We start from the raw sequence: 23,936 nt of genomic DNA, 5'->3' as shown, positions 1-23,936 counted from the left end.
ATCTTGGGTCAATTTTGCCGGGTTGTTGCTTTTCCATTGGCGAGTTGGTGAGGCAGGGGGTCGGGCTGATCTCGGTAGTTCCCAATAGAGTTGCTGTCTTACAGCACCAGAGGATTTCATTCGATCCTGACTAGGTTTGCTGTTGCTGGAGTAACTCAGCGGGACAGGCAGCGACTCTGGAGAGAAGGAATGGGTGACGTTTCGGGTCGAGACCCTTCTTTAGACTGAACTGAACTCTCGTCGATGAGAGTACTTGTGATTGTCTGAAGAAGGATCTCGACCCGAAACGTCATCCATTCCTTCTCTCCATAGTCGCTGCCTGAGTTACTCCAGCTTTCTGTGTCTATCTTCAATTTCAGAGTTAAATAAAAAAACACAGAGTGCTGGAGGAACTCAGCGGGCTAGGCGGCATCTGTGGAGGGAATGGATTAGGAGTTGTTTCGGGCCAGGGTTCTTCTTCAATAGGAAGGAATTGAAGATCAGGCATGATATTCTTCTGATTTAAATCGGCATCCCGATTTTTTTTGTTTTCCCATTTGTCAATTTTTTGTTGCACGATTATTTGGCGGCCAATCAACCGCTGTCTCTAAGGGAGTAGCGTCCAATCACCGACCAGCTTCCCTTAAAATTCCTGTCCAATCAGCCGCTGTCTCCAAGGGCATTGTGTCCAATCACATAATGCGCTGGTCACTCGGCGGCCAATCAGACTCAGTCTCTGAGGGGCGTTACGGCCAATCACCGACCAGCTTCCCTTACTGAAGCAGAAGATGGCTGCAGCCAACACTATTTCTCTGCTGTTCTGCACAGTGCTAAGCAAAGACATTTCAGGTAACATTCTTTGTAAAGATTTTTTTAGGTGTATGAAGTCATTTCTTTCATGAAATATTTATCTTTTGGGGGTTATTTTACTGGTTATGTGTTAGAAAAATTCTACGCTTCTGTTATATGAACTACCAACAGAAAACTTGGGAATCACTTTCAATTTATTGAAAATGCAGGAGCTCCCTGAACCCCCACTGAGGAGGCCTAACCGGACTCCTGGACCCCCGACCAATACTTTCTACTTTTTTTCTGGAGGTGAATATCATGCCTGTAGGAGTTGTTTCGGGCCAGGGTTCTTCTTCAATCGGAAGGAACTGCAGATGCAAAACGCCAAGATTCCGGGAATGCCGAGGTGAGAGAGCGAGAGAGAGAGACAGAGGGAGGGGAGGAGAGAGAGAGAAAGAAAGAAAGAACAAGATATAGAGATATTCCAGCCTCTTAACGTTTCCCCCCAGGCCATTACAAATACACAATAAACAAGTTATGCACTCTTACATGGGTATGACCGCACATGAAAAATTAAAAAAATTCAGCAAAACAGCACGACGTAAAAATACAGATTTCCTCAGCAAAATACTGATTTTCAGGTACTAGAAATGCTGTGACAAAACTTGGCAGCTCTGCTAACCACCCCACACACACTAACCACCCCCCTTGATATTATATTATTATTATTATTCATTGGCTCCTTTTACCCCAGCCTCGCCCTATCCACTGACGCATAGCCCCCAACTCGCAGGCACGTCTAGAGAGGGAGGGGGGGGTTAGAGAGAGGGGGCAGAGACAGGGGAAGAGACAGAGAGGGGGGGGCAGAGAAACAGAGAGGGGGAGGAGGGGGGGGGGGTGGGGTGGGATGGAGAGTGAGGAGGAGGGGGGAAAGGGGGGAGAGAGGAGAGGCAGAAGAGGTGGGGGAGAGGATAGCAGCGGGGGGAGCGGGTAGCAGTGGGGAGAGTGGGTAGCAGCTGAGAGGGGCGGTGGGAGCGTGTAGCAGCGGGGGGGAGGAGCGGGTAGCAACGGGGAGGAGCGGGGGTAGTAGTGGAGGGAGCGGGTAGCAGCTGGGGGGGAGGAGTGGGTAGCAGCGGGGAGGAGCGGGTAGTAGCGGGGGGTGGGAAGCAGCGGGGGGAGGAGAGGGTAGCAGTGGAGGGAGGAGCGGGAAGCAGCGGGGGGAGTGGCGGTCACGAAAGGACTGAGTTCAGTAGAGGGAGGGACATCACTCGCAGTGTGTGAAACACAGCGCAGGCCGCGCGCAGCAGACCCATTGTGACATCATCAGTGAGACCATCTCGTTTATTTTCTAAGTTATTTGAGATTTGTGAACATTTTCATAAATAATTCGAGAAATATTTCAGACAATTTCAAATATTTCAGCTCAAAATGTTCAGATTCGGACTCCAAGAGATAAATCTGTATCAGAATATGTAAAAATGTTATCGTTAGGGCATCGTTTTTTCGAGAAGATGTGATTATCCACAAACAAATACACACAAATAAATACATCCACATACAAGGTCAGACTTTTAATAGTTACTAAGCCAAGTGGGACCCGTCCCGTTAACGCGTGGTTGGGGGGGGGGGGTCGGTCTGCGGCATCAGAGCACATCACACACTAACCACCCCTCACACACAACCACCCACCCTTGATATTATATTAATATTATTCATTCGCTCCTTTTACCCCATCCCTGCACTATCCACTCATGCATAGCCCCCAACTCACAGGCGCGTCTGGAGAGGGAGGGTAGAGAGAGAGAGAGGGGGCAGAGACACAGAGAGAGGCGGAGTGGGGGGCAGAGAGAGAGAGAGAGGGGCACACAGAGAGATAAACGGGCAAAGAGCGAGGAGGGGTAAGAGGAGGGTGGGGTGAGGGAGGAGAGGGACCAGGGACGGGAGAGGAGGAGGAGGAAGGGAATGGGGAGCGGGGCGCGGGTCAATCAAAGAACTGCATGTTCAGCGGCTTCAATCCAGAACGCAAGGCTGCAGGCTGCAGGCTCCAGGGACCGAGTACGGGAGGGGTGTCACTCGCAGCGCGCGGGGAGCGGGCAGCCGGGCTCGCGTCAACCAAAGGACTGCGTGTTCAGCTGCTTCAATCCAAATTCTGGGAGTGGTCGGTACTGGGGAGAGCTGGTTCGCTATAGGGCAGAGACAGAGAGAGGGCTGTGTGCGGACGTGGACTCGAGGGAGGCCGATCGGTGCGGCCGAGCTTGTGAGCAGTGCGGCCGGGCTTGCGAGCAGCGCGGCCAGGCTTGTGAGCGGCGCAGCTGGGCTTGCAAGTAGCGTGGCATGAGAGAGATAGGGGGGAGAATGAGGAGAGGGGAGGGTGAGGAGAGGGGAGGGTGAGAGAGATGGAGAGGGGAGCTGGGCGGACGGCGACCAAACGGCTGCGAGTCGGGGGGGTGGGGGTGACGTAAGTCGCAGCGCGTGGAAAACAGTGCGAAGCAGGCGGCACGAGCAGACCCGTTGTGACATTATCAGCTCGTATAATTTCTAAGTTATTTGAAATTTTTGAACATTTTCATAAATAGCTCAAGAAATAAAGCTCGGAATTTTCAGATAAGACGATATCAGACTCCAGGAGATAAATCTATCAGACTATGTAAAATAATTACCATTAGGGCGTCGGGTGTTTGAGAAGATGTGATTATACACAAACAAATTTCACTAAATACACCAATTGGTGTATGTGATAATAAATGTCCCTTGTATCCCTTGTACCCTTGTACAAATACATCCACATACAGGATCAGACTTTTAATAGTTATAAGTTAAGATAAGAACTAGGGAAATGATCTCATCGAGAAAAAGTTTGAAAGTTCCGTTGTGATTGGAATTCTCCACACTGAAGAGTTTTGGTAGCTAAATAATTACATATATTCAAGATTCATTCCTTATGTACCTGTGATATTTGAAAATTGCTTAATTGAGAATTAATTGGGTACATTTATAGCAAATGATGAACACCATATTTCCCTCTATCCTTTTGAGAAACTATTTATCCTTCCCTGTCGTTTTTATTTTAAAATTGTCACTTTAAATGATTTGTTATATATTAATTTGACTTGTTATCCTGTTTTGCAGAGAGATAACTAATATGAAGGGAACAATCGTTGCACAAGTAGATTCCAGTGAAACATTCCAGGAATTTTGTAGCACGTCCTGCTTATCTTTTTATGAAGAAAGACAAAAAGCTCCTGCACATACAAGTCATGTTACCCAAGGAAATTATGGGAGATGTACCATTTGTGGAAAAATGACTGAGGTATACTTGGTAACTTCAGTTTTTTACAATCAATATTCTTAAAAGTAGCATGTACACAATTACTTTGTCAGATTGTTTATCAGGTAGATTTAAGATCATCAAATACTTAACATTTTTACTCACATGAACTTACATAGAAAACTATTAGCCAACCAGTATACCAGAATTAATGCTTCATTGAGCCTCATTCATGCCCTCTTCCCATAATGCTTTTATGCTTATTTAGTCTACTCTTACATGCACCTCTACTAGTTTCTCCATGTGCTCTATATGGTGGGAAATTCCTTATTTTTGTCACTCATGCATAAAGCATTTTGTTTGAATTCTTGAATATTTCAACATGAATGGTCTTTGATTTTGTTATGGGTAGTTTTAACTTTGTCCGCTCTATCAATTTGAAATGTATCTAGTCAACTTCTTTCAAGAGACAAGATCCACCCTTTTCATCTGTAGGAAGGAACTGCAGATGCTGGTTTACACCGAAGATGGACACAAAGCTGGAGTAACTAAGCAGGTCAGTCAGCATCTCTGGAAAAAAGAAAAAGGTGAAGTTTCGGTCAAGACCCTTCTTCAGACCCGACCCGAAACGTCACCTATTCCTTTTCTCCAGAGATGCTGACTGACCCGCTGAGTTACCCCAGCCCTTTGTGTTTATCTTCACCATTTTCATGCTTTGCTGAATGGTGTAATGTGCGTGCAGAGGCAAAAGGTGTGCGTTTGACACTTCACAAAAGATAGAAAGTACAAACATTGTAAATAAGGAAGAGAGTGAGATTGGGATGAGATAAATATAATGTTGGAAGAAATTTTTTGCAGTTTAGCATCTATGAAAATTGATACTTCACCAAGTCCAGATTTGATGCGTCTCCCAGATGGTTACGGCAGTAAATAGGAGTGATTCCAACTATTAATTTCCCATTTACTCAAGTTACAAATACTAGTAGTCAATGACTACTTACAAAATATCACTATTTTGAAAGGATTAAAAGGATAAACCAGATCATTTATAGACTATTCAATATAACATTGATGTTGGGAAAATTATGGGAAAGATTCTCAAAGACCGCATAAAAGTTTCAGTTGAAAAATTGAAGAGAAATATAGAAGATGGGTTTTGAGTACATATCAATGATTCAATTCTAAATATAGGTACTCGGGTACAAAGTTGCAGATAATGCAACACCTGATTGTTTGGTTAATGGGAAGTAAGCTGTGGGCTGCAGGTAGTTGTCAATGGACTTATTAGATCCAAGTGGATACAAAAGTGCTGGAGTAACTGAGTGGGTCAGGCAGCATCTCTGGAGAACATGGATAGGTGACATTTTGAGCCAGGACCCTTCTTCAGACCTGCTGAGTTACTCTAGTACATTGTGTTCATTTGTGTAAACTAGCATCTGCAGTTCCTTGATAGACAAAGAAATGCTGGAATAACTCAGCAGGACATGCAGCATCGCTGGAGAGAAGATATGGGTGAACTTTAGGGTTGAGACCCTTCTTCAGACTGTCAGGGGAGAGGGAAACTAGGGATAGATGTGAAAATGACAGATTAAAGCAGACAATGATTAAGGAAGTGTAGAATGGGTCATTATTGGCTATGGGGAAGGTGCTGCTGAGTTACTCCAGCATTTTGAGTCTATCTTTGGTGCAAACCAGCATCTGCAGTTCCTTCCTACATATTTCATCTGCAGTTCCTTGTTTCTACTTATTGGAACCGAAATTCAATCGGGAAAACTTCAGCGTTTAGAAATGGCAGACAGGTACTATCAAAATGTTTAGGAGACATTTTGGACAGGTACATGGATGAGATAGGTTTAGAGGGTTGGGGCCAAATGTAGGCGTGGGACTAGTGTAGATGGGACATGTTGGTCGGCGTGGGCAAGTTGGGTCGAAGGGCCTATTTTCACGCTGCATGACTATGACAATGGCAAATAGAAGGATTGGTGAGGGAATGGGACACTTATTACAATTACTTGGGCTTACTATTCTGAAGTGCAAATAAACATTGTTGGTTTTTTGAAAAAAAACATATAATAAATAACTTGCACAAGTATGCAACGAATATCATTGTTCATTTCTATTATAGATTCGACATGAAGTGAGCTTTAAAAATTTTGTCCACAAACTTTGCAGTGATGGTTGCTTCAATAAATATAGACAAGCCAATGGACTTATAATGAACTGCTGTGATCAGTGTGGGATATACTGTTACAAAAAAGGATCTGGAAGCCATTTTCTTTTCCATGATGGTCATCACAAAAGATTCTGTAGTACTAGATGCCTCAATGATTTTAAGCAGGTAATTTATAGGAACTCGAGACTGCCGAGCAAGCAAAAGTGTCCAAACGTTTAAAATTAAATAATATAATTTACTTCAAGTAGCTTATTATGACTGTACAAATTGAGTCACATATATTAGTAGATGTGTACACAAGGGTTTAATCTATATGCTATGAAGTTTGTTAAGTGTGTTTTTAAACATGAAAATATTTGGGATGGATCGATGATTATATTTGACTGATTCAGTGATGGGCTAAAGCCTAATTTAATTGTATTCTCAAAATATTTTTGCCTTGGTGTCTAGTAATTTGGACAGTCAATTACTTGAACAATGTCACCAATTTCATTTCTCCAACCGTTCCGTACCTACACACACTGCAGGAGTGACAGAAGGGGCAAGAGGTACTGAGAAAGATTATTGATGAAATTATATGAACATATCAATTATGTGCACAAATAGATCCCTCAAGCCTGCTGTGTCATTCAGTGAACCCATTATTGATCTGCAGTGCCCTCCAAAATGTTTGGGACAAATACCCATTATTTATTTATTTGCCTCTGTGCTCTACAATTTGAGATTTGTAATAGAAAAAAAATCACATGTGGTTAAAGTGCACATTGTCAGCTTTTAATAAAGGCCATTTTTTGTACATTTTGGTTTCACCATTTAGATTGACTTGGCCACTCAAGAATTGACCAATTTTTAGCTTTGAAAAACCCCTTTGTTTTTCATAAAGTGTTGACAACACATTTACACGCCTTAATTGTCTGAAAGATGGAGACAAGAAGAAAAGGAGGCTCCCCAAGGAAGGAACGGGGGAAAGCCACACTACAGTTGCAGCTTCTGACTCCAGTATTATAGAAGCAATATCGAAAATGAACGATGAATTGAAAAATGAGCTGAAAAATGAAATGAAAGCAAGATTTGGCAGTTTGGAAGAAATGGTGAAAGGAGTTTCTACCAAATTGAAGGAAGCCCAAGGAAAACTGTCTTTGTTACAAGATGAACTTCGTGAACAAAAGGATCAAATTGATATCTTGCGAACCCTGGGCCGGGAGAGAGATTTGAAGATTGAAAAACTGGAACAGAGAATGAATGAAAACACTCGAGCACTTCAGCAATACAAGTTTAAAAATATGGACCTAGAAAATAGAAGCCGTCGTTTGAATTTACGAATTGTTGGTTTGCCGGTAGGTCAAGAAGGAGATAAAGTTATAAAATATGCTTCTAAAATGATAAAGAAAACTTTCACCATTGAGCACAATGAAAACCTTCCGTTGTTGGATAACGCACACAGGATTGGGAAGAAATCCGGTAATAAACCGAGACACTTGATTATTCGGTTTCATTTTTTGCAAATGACGGAGAATATTCTCCAGGCAGCAAAAAAAGTTGAGTGTGGTTGAATATGAAGGATGCAAGTTTCAGTTTGTTCCTGATTATAGTTACGAGCTTTTGGAAATAAGAAAGTCCTTTTATAATGCAATGTCTGATTTGTATAAGAAAAAGCTGTGCCCAGTTTTACTATACCCAGCGAAATTGCTTATTCGATTTCTCAACGGTAATACTCGAATTTTTAACAATCCTCAATAAGCCTCCAGCTTTTTGGAGAGTTACGAGGAGGAAGGGGAGTGATTGATAGCTGATTAAGTTATAATTGGAGACTTACTGTTCCTATTTTGACAACATATCGTTTGGTAATGATTAAGAATTTAACTGGACGAGTTGGATTTTTTTTTGTTTTTGTTTTAATATACATTAACTTTTAAGAATTTTCTCTGTTAATTCGTGTTCGTGTTCCCCTGTCGTTAGACAAACTAAGAGAACGTAGTCCTTGTTTTTCATATCTTGACCTTGGATAATAATAAGTAGCGTTTGTTCTCTAACTCCATGCCAGCCCGAATTTTTGTTTTTCTCTTTCAAAGAGATAACAACGAACGTGTTATGGCTAGGAGTGGCTAAATATGACTCTCTTTATGCTGAGCGCTGTTACTAGGAGAGATGGGGTCGGGGAAGGGATTAGGTAGCTTACTGACTGCCTATTGGTCAGTTTGGGGCTTTACAGGGGTGGGAGGTGGGGGAGGGGTCTTTTAGTGTTCCTCATTTAGTGTTCTCCATTTGTGCATATTCTGAACTACAAAAATTTCTGAAATGTCGTCACTTCTGGCTCCGCCCTAGATTTTTCTTCTTCCAGTATCATGAACTATTAGGTTTCAAGAAATTAACCCATTACATCCCACATGATTTTTACAAGCAATATGGATAAAGTTATTAACTTCCTTTCATGGAATGTGAATGGCTTGAACCATCCCATTAAGAGGATTTTTTTTTTTAAAGGTCTTCACAGACTAAATACTCAGATTATCTTTGTTCAGGAAACTCATGTAAGGCAAGATGACAAGTTACGATTCTTCAAGTTTTGGAGAGGACAGCAGTTTCATTCAAATTCACAGGCTAAGGTGAAAGGAGTCTCTATTTTTATTGACTCCTCAATTCCGTTTGTTCACCATGAAACAATCTCTGATCCATATGGCAGATTCTTAGTGATTACCGGTGTTCTTTATATGCAAAAAGTTGCTATGGTGAATGTCTACGCACCAAATATTGATCACCCTGAGTTTTTTAACCAGTTAATTGCATCCTTTCCCAGTTTAAATTAACATTTTTTAATAATGGGTGGAGATTTCAATTGCTGTCTGAATCCCTCGATTGACAGATCTACATCTGATCATGTGCTTCCAAATAAATCAGCTAATTTTATTCATTCTTTTTTACTTGACTCTGGAATGTTAGAAATTTCGAGATTCTTACACCCAAACGACAAAGAATTTTCATTTTTCTCTCGTGTATATCATAGTTATTCTAGGATTGACTATTTTATACTAGATTCACGGCTAGTTCTATCGGTCACTGCAATGTGAGTATGATGCAATTGCTATTTCTGATCACGCACCATTGAAACTATTAATCAAACTACCTGATTCCAAGTTTAGTGCTAAACAATGGCGATTTAATGCTACTTTGCTTCAAGACTTAAACTTTATTAATTTTATGAAAGATCAGATTGCTTTTTACTTCTTGACAAACTCTACTGAAGAAATATCCAATGGATGTAGTCTGGGATGCTTTTAAGGCATATATTCGTGGACAAATTATTTCATACTCCGCGTGATTAAAAAAACAAACACAAAAAGAAATACGCACATTGACTGACGAGATTAAAGAAATTGATAAAAAATATTCAAAAGTTCCTAGTTTAGAGCTCTATAAGAATAGAGTTGAACTTCAGTTGAGATATGATTTGTTATTAGTATCACCGATCATAGATTGATAACCAGCTACCTAAAACCAACATCCTTTTACTGCAATGTTTGGGCTACCAATGTTAGATTTTATTCATTTGTCCCGCTCCGCCCATCGGTTGATTGCTTTTACCACATTAATCGCCAGAAGATCTATTTTAATGTTTGAATTTAGAAAAAATCAGGTGACATTGTTAAACCCTTGGTTAAATTTGATAAGACTTGGGGAAAATTTATTGAACACTTTGATACAACAAAAATTGCTCCCTCTTTAACCGTTATAAAAAATATTTTACCTCTATAGGGTGGAACAGACTTGACGACAAACATACTTAAATTGTTGAAATTCTCAGTTCAGATTCTGTTTTGCTTTGCTTAGTTTTTTAAATTTATTTTATTTTTATTCTTATTTTATTTTATTTTTTTTAATCCTCTTTAGTTTAGGGGGGTTTTGTTTTTTCCTTTTTTCCTTTTCTTTTTGTCTTTTAATCTTTGTGGTGTTTTTTTTTACATTTTGATAAGTTTTCTTTTAAAGATTTAACTATATTTACATAGACCGGGAGGTCTATATTCAATGTGTATTTTGACACTAGTCTCATATTTAGGTTATACCTGTTATTAATGTAATCCTGATCCCTATGTATCAATATCATTGTTATGTTTATCATTATTCTTTTTGCTCTGTTTTTTATTTGTGTTTTTTTTTGAGAAATCAAAACAATAAAAAGATTTTAAAAGAAAGAAAGAACATTTTAATTGTGTATTGTGTGTTCTTTTTTTATTGTACCGCTGCTGGCAAATTCATTTCACTGCACTTTATGTGCAAATGACAAATACAACTTGACTTGACTATCATCAATGAAGATAAGTGAGCCAGTACTTTCAGCAGCCATACATGCCTAGGCCATAACACCCCCACCACCATGTTTCACAGATGAGGTGGTATGTTTTGGATCTTGGGCAGTTCCTTCTCTCCTCCTAATTTGCTCTTGCCATCACTGATATAAGTTAATCTTTCTCTCATCTGTCTACAAGACCTTTTTCTAGAACTGTGGTTGCTCTTTTAAGTACTTGTAACCTGGCCATCCTATTTTTGCAGCTAACCAGTGATTTGCTCTTGCAGTGTAGCCTCTGTATTTCTGTTCATGAAATCCTCTGCGGACAGTGCTCATTGACAAATCCAGACCTGACTCCTGAAGAGTGTTTCTAATCTGTCAGACAGGTGTTTGGGGATTTTAGAGAAAATTCATCTGTCATCAGCTGTGGAGGTCTTCCTTGGCCTGGCTGTCCCTTTGCGATTAGTATGCTCACCAGTGTTCTCTTTCTTCTTAATGATGTTTCAAACAGTTGATTTTTGTAAGCCAAAGGTTTGGCTGATATCTCTAACAGTTTTATTCTTGTTTCTCAGTCTCATAATGGCTTCTTTGACTTTCATTGGCGCAACTTTGGTCCTCATGTTGATAAACAGCACTAAAAGTTTCCAAAGATGATGGAAAGACTGGAGGAAAGACTAGGTGCTAAGAGCTCTCATACCTGCATTCAGGAGGCATTTAAACAAACCTGAGCAATTACAAACACCCGTGGAGCCATGTGTTCCAAACATTATGATGTCCTGAAATGGGGGGTCCATGTATAAACACAGCTGTAATTTCTACATGGTGAAACCAAAATGTAAAAAATATCTTTTAATGAAATCTGACAATGTGCACTTTAACCACATGTGATTTTTTTCTATTACAAATCTCATATTGTGGAGTACAGAGGCAAATAAATAAATGATGGGTCTTTGTCCCAAACATTATGGAGGGCACTGTGTACACTGGGGGCAATTTACATTGACTATTTAGTCTACACCACAAGCCTTTTGGGAAGGAAATCCATCTACTCACAGAGAGAGCATGCAAGTTTGGTTCAAGATTGAACCCAAGTCACTGTGAGGCAGTGGCTCTGTTAGCTGAGCCACTGCGCTGTCCTTTGGGAAGAATTCCAAAGACGTAAATCGCACTGAGAGAAAACAGGATCACCTTGTTTCTTGTCTTAAATGGACGGCAATTTATTTTTAAACAGAGACATATAGTTCTAGATTCTGCTGAAAGATTCCATATGTTTCCTGACCGTTGTAGCTCAGGCTCCCACTATCAGGTGACTGAACCACCATATTGAATTGCTATTGATATTTTTTGTTAAACTATATTTTCATTCCTGGTGGTTAGAAATACTTAATTAACTGTTTGGCAATTGACATCTAAGTTATTCTCTTTGTGTAATTTTGGTAAGTAAATAGTAAAAATAGAAAATTAAAACTGATTGAAAACTACACTTTTTTGGGCTTGTATATTTTATTGTGCCAGAAAAACCTAAATGTTTATATCTTGATTTTAGAAAAACAGCAAAATAATTCCCTGCACAGCATGCAGAACTCCATGTAGAAGCTTTGATATGACTCAGAGTGTAGAATCCGGTGGGAATATTGAAGCATATTGTTCAGTTGCATGCATGTCCATGCATAAAACAAGGTGCCCAAAACCAACAGGTAAAATTAAGATTAGCTATTTCTTCATCATTTTCCTATTCTATTCATCGTCATATAACATTTTCATGTTATTAAGGCTATAGAGCCTTTTTTCTTCTGAAGTTTAAATCAGCCCCAGTTTTGTAAAATGTGTCTTGCCACAACTGTCAGCTACAGTGAAATGATAAAAATAGATTAATGAGTTTATTTAATGTGTGCTATCTATCTTAATCTTTTAAGTGTAAATGAGGATGTCATATCTTGTCTGCAGCATTTCTGGTGAAATGTACAACTTATGCCTTCATTTGTACTGCCACTGAATCCTGAAAAATTGTACTAAAAAAGTTTTTTTCAAAGCTGCATAGTATTAAAAATGATTTATAATCAAATGTTTTAGAACTATATTCAGAACAATTATTTGCAATAATCATGTTTATTATGTTACACAATACATCTGCATAGAACAGTGTACTGGATCTTCCTGAACCCAGCTGGTCATCTATGTTTACCGGCATAAGATGCAGTGGGTCCATCTTGATGGCCCTTCATGTCCTCAAATCAGGCAGCATACTGTTGAGGTCCCATTACCAGAATGCTTGACAAGATTTGACAGCAGACAAAGTTGGGGGTAGGTTAGTCTTCTGTCAAAGCTGTAAGTAATTTAAAGGGCTTAAAATTGATGGAACTAATTTTTAAAGCTTAAATTGCCTAGCAAAATGATAATGAAAACAAAACTTTTAAAAATAATGGAAAACATTGAAGAAAAGTAAAATAATTGACCGAATAAGCAGACAGGTAAAGTCTTCGAACTGAATAAAATGTGCAGAGCATAGCACAATACAGCTCAGGAGCAAGCCCTTCAGCCCATAATATCTGTGCTGAACATGATGCCCTTTTTGCACCGCAGCCTCTCCTGCCTCATTCACAAACTCTTCTCTCCCCTCCACCATTGTCTACCGTCTCCCCCACCACCGGCGACGGGGGGGGTGGGTTCAGTGGAGATCCTGGTCCCATCTCTCTCTCTCCCTCACCCCTCTTCCTCGCCCGCCGTCTGCGGCAATGGCAGTCCCGTCTACCCATCCCCCCCAGGTGACCGCCTGTCTCCACTGCCTGTCTCCACCGCGGTAACTCGCCCTCTTGGAGGAGATCTCTCCACCAGCTCGTCGAAGCTCGTGGTGCCCACCGTGACGAACACTGACTCCATTCCCCCCCCGCATAGCCTGGCCCGGCGGTGGCAGCAAGCTGGCAGGCGCGTGGGCAGTGTGGGGATGGGCCGAGCAGCAGCAGTGGGCGGGCAGGGCGGGGACGGCCAAGCGGCAGCAGCGGGTGGTCGGGCAGGATGGGGACGGGCCGATCGGTGGCTGAGCCGGAGTGGGCAGAGGAATGGAGGGAGAGTCGAGTTTGAGTAACACACACACATACACATACACGATGAAAACTGGTCCAATCGTCAAGTCAATGGGATCTAAACTACAGCTAACAATGAATGACCTGTGGAGGAATGGACTGCAGATGCTGCTTTTTATGGAGGGAGTGACTGAGGGTAGGGGAAAGGAGAGGGAGGGATGGGATGAGGAGAGGGGAAAGATCCTGGAGAGGTGAGGGAGAATGGGGGGATTGATGGAGAGGAAGGGGTAGGGAAGGAGAGGGGGGAAAGTGGCCGAAGTGAGGATGGAGGTCTGCATATAACTAGATAACTAAGTGGCCGCAGATAACTAAAACTCTGGTCTTGTTGTCTTTCGGTTTGCGCACAAACGGTACACGATAGCGCTACGATTTTCGCCACCTTACTCACCATTCTCCTGTGCTGCGAGAGCAACAATTTTTGTTCCGATCGATGGTATATTTTAAAATTTATTAAGGTTTAAAAATCTTAAAAAGCACGCATGCGCAGATTGGTCTCCTCTCCTGTCATTCATCCACACGCAGATTGGTCTCCTCTCCTGTCAGTCATCGCCATGGCCAGGACGGTGACGCCCATTCCTGCACCATCGCCACACTGATTGCCCGTGTCCGTTGTCCGTCACTGGGGAGGGGGAGGGCCTGCAAAAGTCTACCCGGCATGTGGCATTTGACCTAGGCGCTAAAGCTGGAGCGAGATATGGGGGGCGGCGCAGTTCTGGCCCCGCTTAGAGAGAGGAGCGGGCCTCGGACTCTCACTCCCCCTCCCCGCTTTACGACAGTATTGGAGAGAGCACCAGTCCTTCTGCTGTTTATTGCCATCATGTCTGTGCCTTAATTTCAATTTTGTAGCTGCGGGGATAATCTCAATGGTGAGGATCTCTTTGGGAGTGTAAGGCTGGGGGAAGGTGGTTGAATCTTTGACTCTTGCTGCCTGCCCTGCTTTTTCAAGCTTCCACAGTAACCTATCCCTGCAGCACTGTCGATCCACACCAGAACCCACCCATGGAGGGGAGGGAGCACACACGCTAAGGGAGCTCGTGGCATTGGGCCTGTCACAGAGACAGAGAAGGAGAGCCAAAGAGACAGGGAGAGAGAGAGACAGAGAGAGGGTGAAGAGGAGGAGGGAGTGCTGTGGCGTGAGGGAGAATGGAGGAGGATAGGGGTAGGAAGAGGGATGGCGAAGTAATGGAGGAGGGGGGATGAGGGGTGGAAACAGGAGGGTTGGTGGGGGAAGGGAGGATAATGGAGGAAGGGAATAGGGGACTGAAGAGGGAGAGTGAGGCGTTCTCATTGATCTTATATTTTACAAGTTATTGCCATTTTAAACTTTAAAAACGTCAGGCACTCCTGCGCAGTTGGGGGCTATGGGTGAGTGGTGGAATATTGCGTTGGGGTGATTAGTGTGTGTGAGGGGTGGTTAGTGTGTGTGTGAGAAGTTGGTTAAGGGCCTGTCCCACCAGCATGCGGCTAGCGCGACCAAACGTGGCTTGAGGCATACAGCCTCGCGGGGCCGGTCCCACTTCCAACCGCGGAGCCGTCTGGAGTTGTGTGGGGCTGGTCCCGACATCATACTCACCAATCAGCTGGGCAGGAGGTGGGCCGACTGAATTTGGACGTCGGGTGGTTACGCCATCACGCAACGGCATGTCGGGCGGTGACATCATCGCGCAACGCCACGCGCTAGGCGTACGCCGTCGAGACGCTGCGTATGACGTCGAGACGCTGCGTGCGCCCGTCGAGGCGCTGTGTACGGACTCAATGCGGCTGCGGGCCGATAGGCCGTTGTCGCGCTGGATTTTTGGACAGTGTCAGCTTTTCGGGGCCCCGCGCGATGTCGGGACCAGCCCCGCACAACTCCATACGCCTCCGGCGATCGAAATGGGACCGGCCCCACGAGGCCGTATGGCTCAAGCGACCACGTTTGGTCGCGCTAGACGCATGCAATCGCATGCTGGTGGTACAGGCCCTTTAGTGTGTGTCTGCAACCTGCGGTCGGGAGCCGCCTACGGGAGCGTTCGGCCCTTCTCCTCACCCCCGGCGTCTCGATTGAGGCTGCTGATGTCGTTTGGTTGACGCGTGCCCCGCCGCCCGCTCGCTTCCTCCACTCCCCCCTCCTCCTACTCCCCCCCTTCTCCTCTCCCCATCCTCCCTTCTCTCTTCTCCCCCTTCTCCTCTCCCCTGCTCCCTCCTTCCTCCTCTCCCCCCCTGCTCCTCCTCTTCCCCCCCCCCTCTTTCTCCTGACCACTCCTCCCCCCCCCCCCCCCCCCCCCCCCTACTCGGAGCCTGAATCCTGCAGCCGGGAGCCTCCCCCACCCCCTCCGTCCTGCTGCCAGTCGCTCGCAAGGACTTTGCAAAAAAAACACGCCGTCTTCTTGCAGCGAGAGGGCGAGTGATTATTGCATTCAAGAACCAGCCCTCACCTCTGATGATGTGTTCAAGAAGGAACTGCAGATGCTGGAAGATCGAAGGTACACAAAAATGCTGGAGAAACTCAGCGGGTGCAGCAGCATCTACGGAGCGAAGGAAATAGGCGACGTTTCGCGCCGAAACCCTTCTTCAGACTTCCCCCTTCTCCCCCCCACTGCCCCCTCCTCCAATCCCCACCATCACCCCCCTCTCTCCCGTCACCCCCTCCCCTCCCCCCACTCCCTCTCCACTCCACCTTCCACCCCTCCCCTAAACCCCATTCTCCCCCCTCTCGCTCCACCTCTGCCCCCCCACCCCTCCCCCCTCAGTCCTTTCCCCCACTCCCCCCCGCCACCTCCCCTCCCCTCTCCCTTTGCCCCTCTCCCCCCCCCCTCTCTCCTACTCCTCTCTCTACCCCCTCTGCCCTCCCTCCACCTTTCCCCTCCCCCCCATCTCCCTCCCCCTACTCTGCCCCACTCCCCCCTTCTCTCCTTCCTCTCTCTCCCCCCGCCTTTCTCTCTACCCCCTTCCCCCATCTGCCCCCTCTTCATCTCCCCTCCTCCCCCTCCCCTGCCCTCCACTTCCATCTTCAGACTTCCCCCTTCTCCCCCCACTGCCCCCACCTCCAATCCCCACCATCACCCCCCTCTCTCCCCCTTTCCCCCCTCTCTCCCGTCACCTTACTCACAATTGTCTTGTGGTGTGTTTTCAACAAGTATCGTTCAGATTGATGGTATATCTTACGTTATTAACATTTTTAGCTTTACAAAATCCCACTTTGATGCCAATAACTTTGTGCTGTGCCAGTTGCTGGCAGTTACAGCTATGACTTCACAATGGGATCTCATTTGCAACAATGTTAGAGACAATCATAGAACACTTAGGTACACAAAAAAGCTGGAGAAACTCAGCGGGTGCAGCAGCATCTATGAAGCGAAGGAAATAGGCAACGTTTCGGGCCGAAACCCTTCTTCAGAACACTTAATCCTGGCAGAGTGAGGCTGAACAGGAGGGGGAGGGGGCAGAGTGAGGCTGAACTGGAGGGGGAGGGGGCAGAGTGAGGCTGAACTGGAGGGGGAGGGAGTGCTGGGGGAGGAAGGGGAAGAGGAATTTGATTTTTTTGGATGAGGGGCTATGGGCGAGTGGTGGAATATTGCGTTGGGGGAACGGGTGAGTGGTGGAATATTGCGTTGGGGGAACGCGTTGCGTTGGGGGACCAGACCTCCCACTACAATTTTTGCACCGCCTTACTCACAATTGTCCCGTGGCGTGTTTTCAACAAGTTGATGTGATATTTTACAAGTTATTAACATTTTAGCTTTACAAAATCCAGTTTGAGAAAGATTCAGCAGTGGCAGTTAGAGCTATGACATCACAATGGGATCTCATTTACATGACCTGCCCATGAACAGTCTTCCAGCTCACAATGACATCACAATGGGATCAGCAGCTTCCACCTCAAGGGGGGTAGAGAGGGAGCGAGATTTATTTTTAAAATCCGTTTTAATCAGATTCTTGGAGAGAGGTTTCATTTACGAAAAAAAATCGAGATTTTTGGGGGTGGGGGGGGGGGGGGGGGATAGGGGGGAGGTGAGAGCCACCGCCCCCCCCTCCCCTTCCGGATGATTGATTGGCTCTTTGGAGCGCAGACTGTGGGTAGGGGAAAGGAGAGGGAGGGAAAGGTGAGGTAGGGCATGGGGAAGGGGACGAGGAGAAATGTCATCGGATCATTGTGCTGAGTGGGGACGTGAGATAGGGGAGAGTTGAGGAGTGGGGGAGCAAGGACATAGATGTAGAGAAAGGGGATAGGGTGGGAGAGGGGCTATGGAGTGAGGGAGGTAGGGAGTCAGGGTAGGGGTAAGGAGAAGGAGGGAGAGGGGAGGAGGATAGGGGAGAGAAGAGGGAGGGTGAAGAGATGGGGGAGGGTGTGTTGGGCGATGAGGGGAAATGGGCCGTGCCTGCGCAGTTGGGGGGCTATGGGTGAGTGGTGGAATATTGCGTTGGAACAGGTTGCGTTGGGGGAACGGGTGAGTGGTGTAATATTACGTTGGGGGAACGGGTCCCACGGTCTAGTATATTTTACTAAAACTCATCTTGTTTGTTTGTTTGTATCTATATATATTTGTTCCCGAAACTCCACCAAAATGGTACATGATAGCGCTACATTTTTTGTCCCACCTTGTTCACCATTGGCCTGTGGTGTGCAGTAGAAAGTTTTGTTCAGATTGATGTTATATTTTAAAAGTTATTGACATTTTAAACTTTAATTAACCTGGCAGTCGCGCTCCCACCTGCTGGCCGCGCCTGCGCAGTTGGGGGAGTATTGTCGTGCACAACAGGGGTCTCCGGTGTCACAACGGGATCCCGGCAGCCGTGCCTGTGCAGTTAGGGCCTTTGCTGTTTTTCAGATCGGCTTTTCTTTTTTTTTGCGTGTACTTGCCTGGCCTCACTCACAACGGGGACCCAATGGCTCCTGGGGTAAGTTTCCTTCTATTTTACAAACGCCCCCACGGGTCCTCTATTCACTTTATTAACTTTAACTTAATTTCTGCCATCAACGGGACAACTTTGAACGCGACATTCACGCCTGGGCAGTGCGGGTCCTGCGCAGTTTGGTGGAATATTGTGTTGGGGGAACGGAACCCAACGGGTCCGGGCTTAACTAAAAGTCTCATCTTGTATGTATGTATGTTCTCGAAATACAGCCAAAACGGTACACGATAGCGCAACAATTTTAGGGGTGCCTTACTCACCTTTCGCCTGCGTTGTGCAGTATCAAGTTTTGTTCGATTTTACAAAGTAATTCACTTTAAAACTTTAATTAACTTACTACTCTGAACGGGACGAGCTTCAATGCGGCAGTCACTTCTGCGCATTTGGGGGAGGGTTGCCGGGCCTGGCGCCATTTTCAGATCGCCATTTTGATCTACTTAACTGGCGTTGCAACGGGTTACTTGACTGGCGTCACCTAGTCTTTAAAATTTTCTCCCCTCACATTTAAGCTATGCCCTCTAGTCTTTGGCATTTCCACGCTGTGAAAAAAGGTTCTGACTGCCTATCCTAACTATGCCTCTCATAACTTCATATTTTTCTATCAGGCCACTTAACTTCCAGGGCTCCAAGGATAATAATCCAAGTCTGCCCAACTTCTCCTTGTTGCTAATTTATCAATATAATATTAAAACTGTGTGTGTGTGTGTGTGTGTTTCTCCTTGACTTGTGGGTGCCAGCCTTTGATTCGTTGCTACGCCAACACCAGACCCACAAACGCCCAGATTTTTTCCATTTCGGTAGAGATTTCACTTTTCATTCCAAGTATCCACTCCTCATTAAATTTTGTCGTGTTTATGTACACATTTTTAATAAAATCCTTCTCCCCCCCCCCCCCCCCCCCACTCACTCATTTTGTCGCCTCCTGCTGGCCAGCGACCATAACGGCTGCTGGCGCCCGCCTCTCGCCTCAAAGACGCCATTTAAAAACAGCCGCACTGCTGAGTGCTGGAATCTTATGTTCGGGAACGGCTTGAGTTGGAGGACCACGTCTCCCGTGGGGGCTACGGGTAGGGAACGGCTGCGTTGGGGGAGCAGACCCAACGGGTCTGCACTTGGTCTAGTACTCCTTAATTTTGGTAAACCTTTTTTGCACCCTCTCCAAAGGCTTCACATCCTTCTTGTAATGGAACGACCAGAACTCCCCGCAATACCACACAATTGATATTAATTTATATTGATCTGAGTACAGAAGTACAGCAAAAACTTTGTTTTACATGCTACCCAGGCAGACCTTACCAGACAACAGGTAGAGCAGTGTTACAAATGTGTTTGCCATATAGCAAATCCACCATTCCAGGAATCAATCTGGTGAACTTTTGTTACATTCTCTCATTTCTAATTATTAAGTTAGAGAGTTCAGAACTGCACACAACATTTCAGATACATCTCACCAGGGCTCTGTGTAATGGGAGCAAGATATCTCTATTTTGGTACTCAGATCTCCTTGCAATAAAAATCTGCCTTCCAAATTGCCTACAGAACTTGCATGTTCATTTTCAGTGATTCATGTACAAGGACACACAGGTTCGTCTGAACACCAACACATTAAAAAAATCTTGCCTTTTCACGTGCGTTACTTCATACTTCTGCATATTAAGTATCATTTCTCACTCTTCTATTTATGATTTTATGAATACATTGTGAGAGTATCATGTTATACGTTGAAATTTCACTAGTTAATTTCTTATTTTAGGTATGGGATCTTGTCCCTTTTGTAAAAGAAGTGCTTTACCTCAATACCAAGCCACAATGCCTGATGGAAAACTGCACAACTTCTGCAGCTCCAGCTGTGTTGCTAAATTTCAGGTTTCTATGATTTGTTCTCTTTATTGATAAATGACACACATTTTATTCTGAATGTCATATTATAGATACAAAAGTCCTCATCCACGCTCTGGTCACATCCCGCATCGATTACTGCAACGCCCTCCTCACTTGCACCTCCAATAAACTTCTTCATCGCCTCCAATGCATTCAGAACTCTGCAGCCCAGATCATCACCCGCACCAGATCATCGGACCACATCACACCCATCCTCACTCAGCTCCACTGGTTCCCTGTGCACCACCGGATTAACTATAAGATTTTACTGCTGACCTTCAAAGCCCTACACCACCTTGCTCCCCAATACCTCTCTGACCTGCTGCTACCATACACTCCTTCCCGGTCACTTCGTTCCTCCTCAGCTGCAATTTTAAATGTCCCCACATTTAGACTCAGCACCATGGGTGCCAGGCTGCTCTGCCCCACATCTCTGGAACACTCTCCCACCTCCCATCCGTCACCTGGACACTATCGATCAATTCAAATCACAACTCAAAACACACCTGTTTAGATTAGCATACCCGACATAACTTCCACCATGTTCACCCTGATTTTAATGACTTAAAATGTTTTGTGTATTTTTTGTTTTTTGTTTTTAATCAACTTGATTTTAATATTGATAAATGTATTGTGATTTTATGTCCTGTAAGGTGTCCTTGGGTGTCCAGAAAGGCTCCAGCAAATAAAATGCATTATTATTATTATTATTATTATACATTCTGACTCATTGGGACCATTTCAAAATCTTTTGAGTTGGTTTTCAATTCTATAGATTTAAATAAAGTTCAGGACGCTCCTGGCAAATTAAGAGCCAAAAGTGTTTAATTGTCATCTGTACCAACAGCAAAACAATGCAATTCTTACAGCAACATAACAGTCCTGAAAACACAGTACTCAGGGATAACATAATAAGCAAAAAAAAAAAAATTAATTAAAAAGCCTAATATTAGTGCAAAAAGCCTAATATTTAAAAAGCAAATTAAATCTCATAGGTACATTGACGTAAGTTTCTTAAGAAAGAATGTATGACATATATGTAGTAAATATGTCTGGGATAGTTAACTAAGTATAAATTACGTGCATAGGTTGGCATTTCAGAAGTGGGATTTCAGGAGTAGGTCATTCGGCCCTTCGAGCCAGCACCGCCATTCAATGTGATCATGGCTGATCATACACAATCAGTACCCCGTTCCTGCCTTCTCCCCCTATCCCCTAACTCTGCTATCTTTAAGAACCCTATCTAGCTCTCTCTTGAACGTATCCAGAGAACCGGCCTCCACTGCCCTCTGAGGCAGAGAATTCCACAGACTCGCGACTGTGAAAAAGTGTTTCCTCATCTCCGTTCTAAATGGCTTACCCCTTATTCTTAAACTGTGGCCCCGGTTTTGGACTCCCCCAACATCAGGAACATGTTTCCTGTCTCCAGTGTGTCCAAACCCTTAATAATCTTATATGTTTGAATAAGATATCCTCTCGTCCTTCTAAATTCCAGTGTATACAAGCCCAGCAGCTTTGGGTGATTTTGTTTAAAAGATCCACCAAACAAAGATCTGGGGGGAAAAAGCTTCAGTGCTTTAATCATTTTATTTGGAGACGTTAACAACACTTCACAGGCCTAAAAATTTTTTTTTAAAAAGCACTGAGACATGGCATGTTTTTTTTCCAGATCTTTGGTGAATCCTTTAAACAAAGGATCCTCAGTGAAGATATTATATGAAATAAATTCTGACATTTTGTGAATTGTTTCAAAAATGTAGGTCCACCTTCGGACATTGGTCATTTTCCAACATGTTAATTTTATAACTGTAGCTATAGACTTTTTTATTTATCTTAAAAGTATTTATATTGTGAACCTGTAATAGGTTTGAACATCAACCAGACATTGCAGCAATTTTGAATATGGATCAGCTGCTTAATATTAGTCAAAGTCATGAGCTTTTCAGATTAAAGCATGTGGATATGTTGGGAAGGAATTATAAATATTAGCACAAAATTTATCATGATTATATTTTAGTCCTACAGTGCAGAGACAGCTACAAATGGTCAGGTCGTAACAAGTGATGTCCATCTGAAATGTATCTACTGCAAAAATGGATTCAGTGCTAAGCCAGAACTATTGGAATGGGAGGTAAGATTAATATAAATGTTAATGCAGTTACAAATAACTCAAATGTTGTAAATAGAAGCTGATTATAACTGGCTCAGTCCTTTATAATTTTACAACCTACAAAATATATAAAATAATTTAGTTTTTATGATGTACAAGATATTTCATGTAAGGCTAGGGAGGATGATTTAGGGTGAGAGGCAGTAAAAGCATATTTAGGGAGGAGGATTCAACACATTTCAGAAGTAGAGAGTAGATAATAAGGGAGAGATCTTGGGAACAAGTGGGTTAGTGCCAAAATTGAAATTTAGGTTGACTGCATTAAATTCTTTGAATGAAAATGTCATATGCAATAAATTCAGGAAATCTGACCTTATTCATAGGGTGCATCCATCATGGAGCATTGCCCAACTTCCCACATAAATTTTATTTAAAAAAATGCCAATCTTTTTCAAAGTGCAGAAAGCTTGATTGTCTGTGGTAATAGAGAAAACCACCTCTGTGGATAATATAAAAAAAACATTGATAATGCAAAGGATTATAGTATATATCAATTTAAAGAAATCAGGTACATTCCACTGTATTTACTTTGTTTATCACAAAATCCTATGGTATATCCAGAGAAATAAACCATTTGGTCCATCATGTCCCCGAGAAGCATTCTTGGTTCTTGGTTTCTTGGTCCTCCAAAATATTTCTAATGGAATTTAAACTGGAGGTGGAGCATTCCAATCCCCGCCATTCATAGAAACATAGAAAATAGGTGCAGGAGTAGGCCATTCGGCCCTTCAAGCCTGCACCGCCATTCAATATGATCATGGCTGATCATCCAACTCAGTATCCTGTACCTGCTTTCTCTCCATACCCCCTGATCCCTTTAGACACAAGGGCCACATCTAACTCCCTCTTAAATATAGCCAATGAACTGGCCTCAACTACATTCTGTGGCAGAGAATTCCAGAGATTCACCACTCTCTGTGTAAAAAATGTTTTTCTCATCTCAGTCCTAAAAGATTTCCCCTTTATCCTTAAACTGTGACCCCTTGTTCTGGACTTCCCCAACATCGGGAACAATCTTCCTGCATCTAGCCTGTCCAACCCCTTAAGAATTTTGTAAGTTTCTATAAGATCCCCCTCAATCTTCTAAATTCTAGCGAGTACAAGCTGAGTCTATCCAGTCTTTCTTCATATGAAAGTCCTGACATCCCAGGAATCAGTCTGGTGACCTTCTCTGTACTCCCTCTATGGCAAGAATGTCCTTCCTCAGATTAGGAGACCAAAACTGTACACAATACTACAGGTGTGGTCTCACCAAGACCCTGTACAACTGCAGTAGAACCTTCCTGCTCCTATACTCAAATCCTGTTGCTGTGAATGCTAACATACCATTCGCTTTCTTCACTGCCTGCTGCACCTGCATGCCTACTTTCAATGACTGGTGTACCATGACACCCAGGTCTCGTTGCATCTCC

At 43.8% G+C, this 23,936-nt stretch overlaps 1 protein-coding gene across 1 annotated transcript in view; it reads left to right on the top strand.

Annotated features, from left to right (window-relative positions):
* Window positions 1-23,936, top strand: part of zmym2 (zinc finger, MYM-type 2) — a 122,984-nt gene that overhangs the window by 46,745 nt on the left and 52,303 nt on the right. Inside the window, exons 6-10 of the mRNA XM_055636992.1 lie at window positions 3,898-4,078; window positions 6,162-6,374; window positions 12,041-12,191; window positions 20,227-20,339; window positions 22,372-22,485. Coding sequence (XP_055492967.1) covers window positions 3,898-4,078; window positions 6,162-6,374; window positions 12,041-12,191; window positions 20,227-20,339; window positions 22,372-22,485 — 772 coding nt within the window. The remainder of the gene's footprint in view (window positions 1-3,897; window positions 4,079-6,161; window positions 6,375-12,040; window positions 12,192-20,226; window positions 20,340-22,371; window positions 22,486-23,936) is intronic.

The sequence above is a fragment of the Leucoraja erinacea genome, chromosome 6, assembly GCF_028641065.1.
Source record: "Leucoraja erinacea ecotype New England chromosome 6, Leri_hhj_1, whole genome shotgun sequence".
Lineage (NCBI taxonomy): Eukaryota > Metazoa > Chordata > Chondrichthyes > Rajiformes > Rajidae > Leucoraja > Leucoraja erinaceus.
The sequence above is the reverse complement of the archived record's forward strand: the minus strand, read 5'-3'. Positions and strand labels throughout refer to the sequence as shown.